Below are 10,041 nucleotides of genomic sequence, written 5' to 3' on the forward strand. Positions count from 1 at the left end.
TTATTAGTTTTATTAAAAATTTCCTTTATGTATTCTTGCTTCCACTTTTACTTCCATAATTTATCTTTCTTAAAATTATATTATTTGAATATATTCTCCTAATATAGAATCATCATATTTTTTATTCTTTTAATTTTTATAATATTTTTTTTTTTTAAATAAAAAAAAATTTTACTAATAAAAATATTAAATTTTTTATAATGTTGGACGCCTTTATTCTTCTAAAAATTTTTATAATTTTTTTCTTCTTCTTTTTTTTACTTTCTTCTTCTTCTTCTCTTCTTTTTCTGTCTTCCTATTCTTTTCTTATACGCTCTTCTTCTTTTTTTTTGAGCTCATTCTCTTCCTTTTTTTACGTTCTTCATCTTCTTTTCTTTAACGTTCTTCCTCTTATTTTATTTTAAGTTATTCCTCTTCTTTTATTTTTTATTCTTATTGCTTTTTTTATTGTTCTTCGTCTTCTTTTATTTTACGTTCTTCTAATTCTTTTCTTTAACGTTCTTCTAATTCTTTTTTTCTTAGTTCTTCATTTTCTTATATTTTTTTTTCTTCTTATTGCTTTTATGAATCTAACTATAAATTTAACAAAATTAATATATATTTGAATAAATCAAATAAAAAAAATACTTTTTCATTTATCTATTACTAATTATAATTAATTCCTTTCAGATTGAAAGGTTAACTTTTATTTTATAATTTTTTTTTTTTTATTTTATCAATTTCATTTTTATTTTTCTAAGCCTAAACGCCATAATTTAATTATTACTATTATTATTACTATTATTATTACTATTATTAATATTATAACTACTATTATTATTATTATTATTACTATTATTACTATTATTACTATTATTACTATTATTACTATTATTACTATTATTACTATTATTACTATTATTACTATTATTATTATTACTAAGGATTTAGATACTAATAAAAAGTTGGTTAATTTCCAAATATATTGCCTTAATTTTATTATACAAATTTATTTGGCATCTATTATTATTGAAACTATTATTAATTAAAATCAATTGGATTTTATAAAGGTATTTAACTATTTGGAAACGTATTAAATCCTATCGGAGGTTGATTATTAAAATAAACCTAATTTAATAAAGGAATGGTATACCCTACTGGTTATTATAAAGGTATAGTTTATAAAGGCGTAAATTAAGGAATTTAAGGAATTTAAGTAATTTAAGGAATTTAAGGAATTATGTTTTACCCATAAAAGGGAGTCGGATAAGAATTTGCTTGAGTGTTAATAAAATTAGTAGTTAAATTTGGAATAAAAGATTATTAGAGTATATATGGATGAGGTTATTATTAGAAATTTGGTTAGTAAATTTATTATTATTAAAATATTTACTATTATTAATAATTATTAGTATTTTCTTATTATTTATTATGTTATTTTATATTATTGTTTATTTAAATATTTGTTTTTAACTCTTATGAGGTTTTTTATTTTTCTTAATGAATTTCCTCACTAATTTTATGTATAATTTTGGAATATTATTCTTGTTCAGGTTATTTTTATTCTTCGGATGGAATTTTATCTATATTAAATATATTCTTAGTATATTTCATCTATTTTTTTTGCTTTTCAAGTGGAGCACTACTTGTTACTGGTATTTAATAGATATTAACTTGTGCATGTTATTGGGGTTTCGGATGTTTTATTTAGTTAGTTTATTATTCTAAATTGCTCATTTTTTATTTATTTATTTTTAATAATTATTATTATTAATATTATTTTTTTATTTTATTTTTTTTCTTAATTTTTTATATTAATTTTGCTTTTTTAAATATAAAAATATTGTATTATATATTCTTAAGTATTTTTAGTATTTTTTTTTTATTTTAAAATTTAAATATATTTATATATATATATATAATTATAATAAAATCCAATAAATTTTAGATAATAAATTTTTATATATAAAAAAATTATTATTTTAAAAAATAAACATTTTCATAAATGTTTTTTATTTTTTTAATATAAATTTTTAACTAACAAATTAAAATAATATTATTTTAATTATTTAAAATAAATAAAATATTGCTTTTTTTCTTTTAAACTATTAAATATTAATTTATTAATATATTCATTTATAAAATATATTGAAAAATAAATATATATAACAATCATATTTTTTACATAAATTACTTTTATTAAACAAACAAAAAATTATAAAAGTAAAATACTAAATTTTTTAAATTTAAACTGAAAATATTTTAAATTTATAAGTATTTATTTTTACAAAAATAAAAAAGTAAATAATTGTAGTTTTAATTAAATATAATTTTTTTTTTTTTTTTCAAAAAAAAAAAAAAAAATGTAAAATAAAAAGTATATCGTATATCATATATAATTCTTAGTATACATATCATAATTTGCCTTAATATACGTGACTATTTTGAACTTTATTTGTTTCTAATCCCAATCTATATATTAAATATATTTATAAAAACCTTAAATAATATTTTTTTAAAAAAATACTTTAAGTTATTATATCTCAAATTATTTATATGTTTATAATCTTAAAAATAGTAGTTTTTACTTTCTTTTAAATCTTTTTATTTTTCTATAATCTAGATAACAAAAATATTAAATAATTAAAAATAAAAATTTACCAATTCTTTTTCATATTTAATTATTTATTCTTAATTTTATTTATATTAATCCTCTCCTACCAAAGCTTTAATTTTTGATTCTTAAGAAGCCATTGGTCTATAATATTAATTATATTATACAGCCAAAGACCTATGTCCAATAATTTTTCCATTTGGCAATTCAGCCTCACCTAATTCATTCAATACTACACCTTATGCAATTTATGATTGCTTATATTTTAAATAGAGTTCTTGTTTATTCTATTCTATAATACCTTTTATAGCAGACGTAAAATCATAAAAATCGCAATAAAGTTAAAAGAACAATTCATTATTCATAAAACAATGTCCTTTGTCAATCATATGTTTCTTTACACTTTCAGCATCTGGAAAAGGTCTACTTTCATGATATTCGCAGAAAATACAGACAAGTTATTCATTTATTTATTTAGCCAAAAAAAGTATTAATCCTTCTAAATCTTTAATATATTTTTCTTCACAAATAAAAAATCCATGATTTATTTCCATGTGTTTTAGATTTCTTTTTTATTTAAAAATAAATAAAAGTAAATATATATATATATATAAATATATAATATATATATATATATATATATATATATATATATTTATATATTTCTTACTATTGTATATTATCATTTATTTTATCACAAAACAAACATATTGATACATCATTCTATGTAGTTCGTTTATTCTCATTGACTATAAAGTCAAATTTTACTTATTTTTCATCCAATTAATATTTTTTCATTTTTTCCGCATGTTTTTTACTCTATATATGCTACTTATATGTTTGATTAGAAGAAAAGTCTTTTCTTTTTATTATATAATTTAAGCATTTTTATAAAATAGTATTTTTACTTGCAAGCTACACACTTTAGACAATTTGTTTAAGAAGTGGTTTAAGATTTAACACTAGAATTTAAAAATTCTTTTTATAAAAAATATTTTATAAATAAATTAAAAATTAAAATAAATTTACATCTTTAAAACTCTTCAAATGTAACAGGGCTTAAATCAATCATTTTTCTTTTTAAATTATAACGATGAAAATCTGATTTATAATGGAGTTTATAATTTTCACCACTATCGAATAATAATGAGCAACAATAACAATTATAATCTTAACCACCTTTGACTATTTAAAATTCCATTTTTTTTAATTATTAAAAATATATATATCAATATATAAATTATATTATATATATATTTTTTTTTTAATTTTTTATAAAATTATTTTTATAAATTATATCATATTATATTATATATTATATCAAAAGAATATGTTATATTTTAATTTATTATTAAATTCTTTATTAATTAATTTTAAATTTAATATAATATATTACAAAAAAAAAAAAACTTGATTAAATTTTATATATTATCTATTTTTTAAAAAATTCAATAGAAATCATGCAGAAATAAATTATATATTAAATAATAATATAAAAAAGAATAAAATAATAATTTTAATTTTATATTTTTATTTAAATTAAAAAAAATTAAATAAATATATATAAATTAATATTTTAAGAATATTTTAAAAATAAAACATTATAAAAGAATATATTTCTTAATAAATAAAAATATATAGCTTAGGTGAAATATTTAAAATTAAATTAATTAAAAAAAAAACATATATGGTATAAATAAATAATTATAATAATAAAAAGATTTCCATTAATAAAAGCTTTTAAAAAACTATATATATATATATATTTAATTTAATATTTATTTCAAAATATTTTTAAATATTTCATCATTATATATATTTTTATAAATAAAAAAAAAATATATTTTACTAAAAACAACACATAAAAATAAATAATATGATAGCCAATAATCAAATAAATATTATTTTTTTATAAAAAAAAAAAAATATTTTCAAACTTTTCAAAAAATAATATCTCAAGAAGAAGAGAATTTAGTAACTGCCTTAGTTCCTTCAGAAATAGCGTGTCTGGCAAGTTCACCGGGTAATAAAAGTTTTACAGCAGTTTAAACTTCACGGGAAGATAAAGTTCTTCTTTTGTTAAATCTAACTAATTTGGATGCTTCGAGGGCTATTCTTTCAAAGGAATCATTAATGAAAGAGTTCATAATATTCATTGCTTTTTTTGAGATACCAACATCAGGGTGTACTTATTTTAATACTTTGAAGATATAAATAGCAAAAGTTTCAACTCTTCTTTTGTGTCTTTTTGATTCTTTTTTATTAGATTATTATTTAACTTTTTTTTCAGTTTAAGCAGGAGCTTTATTTGGTGCCATTTTTTTTTTTTTTTTTTTTTTAATTTTTTTTTTTTTAAAAATTACAATTATATTAAATTAGCTATTTATTTATATGGAAAAAATAGTAATATTTTATAATTTCTTTATTTTAAATAACTATCTGTATCTTAAATTTTTTAAAATATGATTGGAGTATCTTTAATCTTTAATAAAAATATTATTTTTATTTTTGTAAAAAATATAAATGTATATCAAATTATTAGAAAAATTAATTTTTAATTTATAAAAAATAGAGGGAAAATTAATTTGTTTAGTAATTATATTTATTTTTATTACATTATAAAATTAAATATTTATTTAATAATTTGCTATTTATAAATATAAATCATATATAAATTTAAAATTTATCTTTTATATTTTTTAATATTTAATATTTAGAAAGATTTTAATATAAATAATTATATACTTTCTGTTTAGAATGTATATATATAAAAAAATTGCTTTTTAATTTATATTAAATTAAATATACTACAAATATTTTATTTTTTACAAATAATATAATTTAAAACTTTTCTAAATGAATTATAATATTAATATTAATTTATAAATTTCAAAATATCTTTTTCTATAAAATTTATTTATTCAAATTCACTTTTTTTTGTTTTTTATGAAATTATAACTTATATATGTAAATAAAATTATTTTAAATTTATAATTAAAAAAAATACTAAATTTTTATATTATAAAGCAAAATATAAATAAAATAAATTTTTATATTTTTAAAGATTTGATTAAATTATATATAAATATAAAAGTAAATTTAATTAAATATAAAATTCAATATATTTTAATTTTATCTTTAAATGAATCAGCAAGAAGTTCTAAAATAAAGCTTTACGTAAGCTTCTACAAACTTAACATAATTTTTTATAAATGCAAATTAATAATATAAAGAAGCATATAGCAAAGGATAAGCAGATTTAATAAATGAACTAGTTTAATTTTGCATTAAAGAAAATAATAATTTAAAAGATATAGAATTGTCGAAAATAGAAAACTTTTTATAAATGAAATTATAATAAATATAATAAACCTAAAACAATATTTAGTATTAATAATTTAGTAGTGAAAAAAATTTAAATGATAATAACATAAATAATAATTAAAATATTTTTAATACTAAAGATTAAATATAAATAGATTAAAATTAACAAATACCTTAAAGAAAAATTTACAATATTTTAGAACCTAAAAAATTCTGAAATAAATGAAGAAATAAAAATTAGGATTATTAAAATTTAATTTAATACAAATAAAACAACAAGTCTTTAGCATTTTTAATTTAAATTAATTTTAATAAGGATATAGGGTATAAAAAATTTCATTAAAATAATATTTTATATTTTTCTTAAAAAAATAATTAAATAAGTTTATTTTAAATTTTATTTAAATATGAATATAATAAAATAAAAATTAAAAAAGTGCGAAGAAATTTATAAAAATTAGTAAAAGTTTTACATTTTAAAAGATATTTTAAAAATATTTACTTTTTTATTAAATTTTTAAATAATTTATTATTAAAATGAATTATAAGCAAAATCTAACATTAATATAAGTATATGTATATGCATAAATCATTATATAATTCTTTTTATTCTATATTTAATAAAAATAATTTATTATTTTATTTTATGTTTTTTTATTTTTTCCTTTATTTTTTTTTAAGCTCAGTTAAAAAAAAAACATGAATATATAAATAATTTTGCCTTTTTTTAAAGTTCATTATGTTTTAAACAAAAATACAAATAAAAATAAAAAACATTTAACAAGAAATTAATAAATAAAAAAGTTTTTATTTCTAAATAAAATAAAAATATTAATTTATTTGATTTTATGTAAAGCAAAATATATTTTTTATAAAACTGTTAATAATTTTAATATATAATATATATTATAAATACATAAAAATATGTCAAACCAATTCTATAATATTAAATGGCAAGAAGCCATAAATGATTTAATGGAGTAAATAACATTAGAAAATTTACCGCTTGAATAAAACGAGCAAACCCTTGGCGTACTAAAAAAAAAATTAAATAAAAAAACTAAAAATAAAATAGATAAAATATAAAAGAGACAACTAATAATGGCTTCATTTTTGGTCAACATTATATATAAAATACATTGAAATATATAAAAAATTGGAAGATTGTTACGATCAACTAGTACATCCATAAAAGCGAGTATTATTAAAATAAATGTTAGAAACAGTAATTGTTCGTATGTGCGAAACCAAGCAAGTAAAAAAATAAATATTAAAAACAAAATAAATAAAAAAAAAAGCAAGTAATAAAATACAATACACAATATGATGCCACAATCCGTTCTGAATTCCCCAATTTGGATGAATTAGTAATGGATTTAAAATTAACTCCTGATTGTTTAGACATTCCAATTCCTCGTTATTTCCGTGAAGAAGACAAGAAAAAACTCGACGAAAGAAACTAACTTGTAGACTAACTTTTGCTAGATTTTAAGGAAACAAAAGAGCCTTAAGAAGAAGTATATGAAGACACAAGTCAACTCCAGGCTGATATAGACACGGCAATAAAAATAATATAAAAATACGAAAGAGGCCGTTAAGGAATCGAAAGAGCCCTTTTAGCAAAAGCCTTAAAAAAAGAAGAAATAAGAAACCAAGAAAAAAAAATAAAACTAGCCTAAGGGCAAGAAATGACTTTAGAATAAGAACAAGATATAATGTCTTTAATAATAAAAAAATACTGGCGAGGATACAAAGCCCGAAAAGAAATAGAAGAAATGAGAGAATAAGAGTAGATTTTTCTTGGAATGAAAAAATACTCCGAAGATATAAATCTCCCAGAATCCTAATATAAAATGGCACAAAACCAAAGGCAAAAATTGAAATTTTTATAAGAAGAACATTACTAAGATTTTTAATAAGAACTCGAAAATCTTAAGCAAATTGTAAAAGATAATGAAGGCCCTGATATTAAAGAAAAAATGCTTCAAGAAAGACGAGAATGGATTATGAAATATCTAGAAGATCGAGAATTTTAAGATGCGCCAGTCGACCTTACCGATTTTTATGAAAGGTTTAATGTATTAGATCCTGAATAGTAGGCTTTGGCTTAATAAAAAGCAGAAGAAGAAGCCAAAAAGAAATAAGGAGGCAAAAAAGATGAAAAAAAAAAAGGAAAACCATCTGAATTAGAAGAGTTTTTAGACTCAAATAAGCCTACAGGACCTTCTGAATAAGTTTTGAAAATTCAAGAATAAATTTTAAAGTAGACATAGGATTGGTCAAAAAGGGACGAAACACAAAATTTCGAGCAAAAGCATGAAACTGAATTAGCAAAAGAACAGATAAAACCTTTTGTAGAAGATTAAATATAAACTTATGTCGATTAAATGATTGCTATTGAACTCGATAATATTAGAATTAGATATGATATTAAGAAAAAAAAACCAAAGAAACCCAAAAAACCTAAAAAACCTAAAGGAAAAAAAAAAAAATTCCCTGGAGATGCTGTAAATAGGGGAAGAGACCCAAAAGATATTCTTGCAGGAGTAAAAATAATATAAGCATTATATATTTATATTTATTTTTTTATAGTTAGTAGATAAAGGTGTCGTTAAAAAACTTCTTCCAGCTTCAATTATGGATCTGATTGGTGAATAGAATGTTTTAGGAAAACTACAAGAAATATAAGCTCATGAAACGTTTAAATAAACAGAGCAAATTGCTGATGCTAAAATAAAAAAAGCAAAAATGGAAGAGCCTGGTAATAAAATGCCTGATCCATCAATAGCTTAAGTTCGATAAGTAAATTAATTAAAAATAAAATAAAAATAGAAAATAATAATAATAAGGTTATAGTTGAAAATATCGCAATTCCTCTAGGTTCAAATTATGCTAAAGAGAAATTAGATAAATAGAATTACTTTTGTTTCTTTGGACCTTCCGGATCTGGTAAAACATTAGCAATAAGAGCACTTGCACACGAATGTAATGCATTAATAATTGATATATCTCCATCAACAATAGATGGCTAATTTACAGATAAAAAAGCAATAGATGGTTTAATAAATAGTGCCTTTAAAGTAGCCAAAGAGTTCTAACCAGCAATAATAATATGTGATGAATTAGATTATATTTTTTCTTAAGGAAAAAAAAAAAAAGGAGTTGTTGTTAATCCTTTATTTTCAAAAATGAAAAAACCTATTCAAGATTTTAAAAAAGGAAAATTCTTCGAACCTACTGATAGATGTGTATTTATTGGTTGTTGTAATAAGCCTTGGGAATGCTCGCCTAAAGATGTGAAGAATTTCTTTGATAAAAAAATCTATTTCCCTTTCCCTAATTATGGAACTAGAAAATTATTATTTAAACATTTCCTTCAATAAAAAGGGATTAAAGTTCCTGATAATTTCCCTCTTAATATTGTTGCTCATATATCAGAAGGATGGCCTGCTGGATCAGTATTTTTTTTTTATATTTAAGTTTATTTTTGTAATTCTTATTATTAAGTTTAAAATGGCAATTGATAAAGTACTTACTGAAAGAAGAATTTTAAGAGTATTTAAATATTTTTATTTTATTTTAATTTTTGTTATTTTTTTTTTTTTAATAGCTAAGTTCTGATTAACTTAAAATTAATGAATTTTTAGGATACCTAGCAAATGCTCCTTTTACTTCTAAAGAAGACTTTAAAGAATTTAAAGTTATTTTTTTATATATTAATTTATTATATATATTTTTAATAAGAAATTTAATCAAGTAGTTACAGGACTTCAAGCTAATTATGATGCTAAAAATAAGCCTGTTGATGATAAAAATACCAAAAAGCCAGGAAAAAAATGATATTTATTCTCCTTAATTTTTTTTTTTTATAAATTAAATAAATAATGATACTATTAAATTTTAAAAAAATATAACAAGAAAAAAATAAAATAAGTTCTTTAAAAAATAATTAATAAATTATATAAAAATCATAAATAAACAAAATTAAATAATTAATATTAAACTTTAATCTAATTAAAATAAATAATTATTTTTAATTAAAAAAACATTCTAAATAATCAATCTAGAAATATTAATTCCATTAATTTTACCTCACTTAAGATAATGGACTACCAATGTAAGGT

General features: G+C 18.1%; 4 protein-coding genes across 4 annotated transcripts, besides 26 other annotated features; 1 reads left to right on the plus strand and 3 right to left on the minus strand. All coding sequences in view use genetic code 6, as the record gives it.

Moving 5' to 3' along the window:
- Window positions 1-228: 228 nt before the first annotated feature.
- Window positions 229-276: a microsatellite.
- Window positions 238-287: a microsatellite.
- Window positions 240-289: a microsatellite.
- Window positions 247-305: a microsatellite.
- Window positions 262-308: a microsatellite.
- Window positions 299-517: a microsatellite.
- Window positions 342-551: a microsatellite.
- Window positions 347-479: a microsatellite.
- Window positions 460-543: a microsatellite.
- IMG5_114660 (hypothetical protein) lies at window positions 527-999 on the minus strand (the record flags this gene model as incomplete). The annotated part of the gene is made up of 2 exons (XM_004034696.1): window positions 527-548; window positions 767-999. The coding sequence occupies 2 exons, from the start codon at window positions 997-999 to the stop codon at window positions 527-529; spliced, it is 255 nt and encodes an 84-aa protein (XP_004034744.1).
- Window positions 684-729: a microsatellite.
- Window positions 759-918: a microsatellite.
- Window positions 1,000-1,173: 174 nt separating the features above from the next.
- Window positions 1,174-1,219: a microsatellite.
- Window positions 1,220-1,714: 495 nt separating this feature from the next.
- Window positions 1,715-1,778: a microsatellite.
- Window positions 1,716-1,810: a microsatellite.
- Window positions 1,753-1,801: a microsatellite.
- Window positions 1,811-2,085: 275 nt separating the features above from the next.
- Window positions 2,086-2,126: a microsatellite.
- A 220-nt stretch (window positions 2,127-2,346) lies between these two features.
- IMG5_114670 (zinc c2h2 type family protein, putative) lies at window positions 2,347-3,825 on the minus strand. The gene is made up of 5 exons (XM_004034697.1): window positions 3,623-3,825; window positions 3,502-3,571; window positions 3,264-3,450; window positions 2,507-3,160; window positions 2,347-2,451 (listed from the first exon to the last, which is right to left on the minus strand). Exons 3-5 carry the CDS (start codon window positions 3,389-3,391, stop codon window positions 2,394-2,396), a joined length of 840 nt encoding a protein of 279 aa, XP_004034745.1. The 5' UTR covers window positions 3,392-3,450; window positions 3,502-3,571; window positions 3,623-3,825; the 3' UTR covers window positions 2,347-2,393.
- Window positions 3,190-3,256: a microsatellite.
- A 716-nt stretch (window positions 3,826-4,541) lies between the features above and the next one.
- Window positions 4,542-4,920, minus strand: IMG5_114680 (hypothetical protein). Its single transcript, XM_004034698.1, has one exon. The coding sequence runs from the start codon at window positions 4,909-4,911 to the stop codon at window positions 4,549-4,551; it is 363 nt and encodes a 120-aa protein (XP_004034746.1). The 5' UTR covers window positions 4,912-4,920; the 3' UTR covers window positions 4,542-4,548.
- Window positions 4,911-4,947: a microsatellite.
- Window positions 4,911-4,949: a microsatellite.
- Window positions 4,950-6,547: 1,598 nt separating this feature from the next.
- Window positions 6,548-6,596: a microsatellite.
- Window positions 6,552-6,596: a microsatellite.
- A 227-nt stretch (window positions 6,597-6,823) lies between these two features.
- On the plus strand, window positions 6,824-9,757 carry IMG5_114690 (iq motif aaa domain protein; the record flags this gene model as incomplete). Its single annotated transcript, XM_004034699.1, has 8 exons — window positions 6,824-6,949; window positions 6,993-7,172; window positions 7,216-8,463; window positions 8,510-8,719; window positions 8,767-9,375; window positions 9,425-9,472; window positions 9,528-9,617; window positions 9,662-9,757. The coding sequence occupies exons 1-8, from the start codon at window positions 6,842-6,844 to the stop codon at window positions 9,755-9,757; spliced, it is 2,589 nt and encodes an 862-aa protein (XP_004034747.1). The 5' UTR covers window positions 6,824-6,841.
- Window positions 6,952-6,998: a microsatellite.
- Window positions 7,178-7,212: a microsatellite.
- Window positions 8,356-8,394: a microsatellite.
- Window positions 9,474-9,513: a microsatellite.
- Window positions 9,480-9,517: a microsatellite.
- Window positions 9,758-10,041: the final 284 nt, after the last annotated feature.

The sequence above is a fragment of the Ichthyophthirius multifiliis genome, assembly GCF_000220395.1.
Source record: "Ichthyophthirius multifiliis unplaced genomic scaffold scaff_1120509250935, whole genome shotgun sequence".
Classification (NCBI taxonomy): domain Eukaryota; phylum Ciliophora; class Oligohymenophorea; order Hymenostomatida; genus Ichthyophthirius; species Ichthyophthirius multifiliis.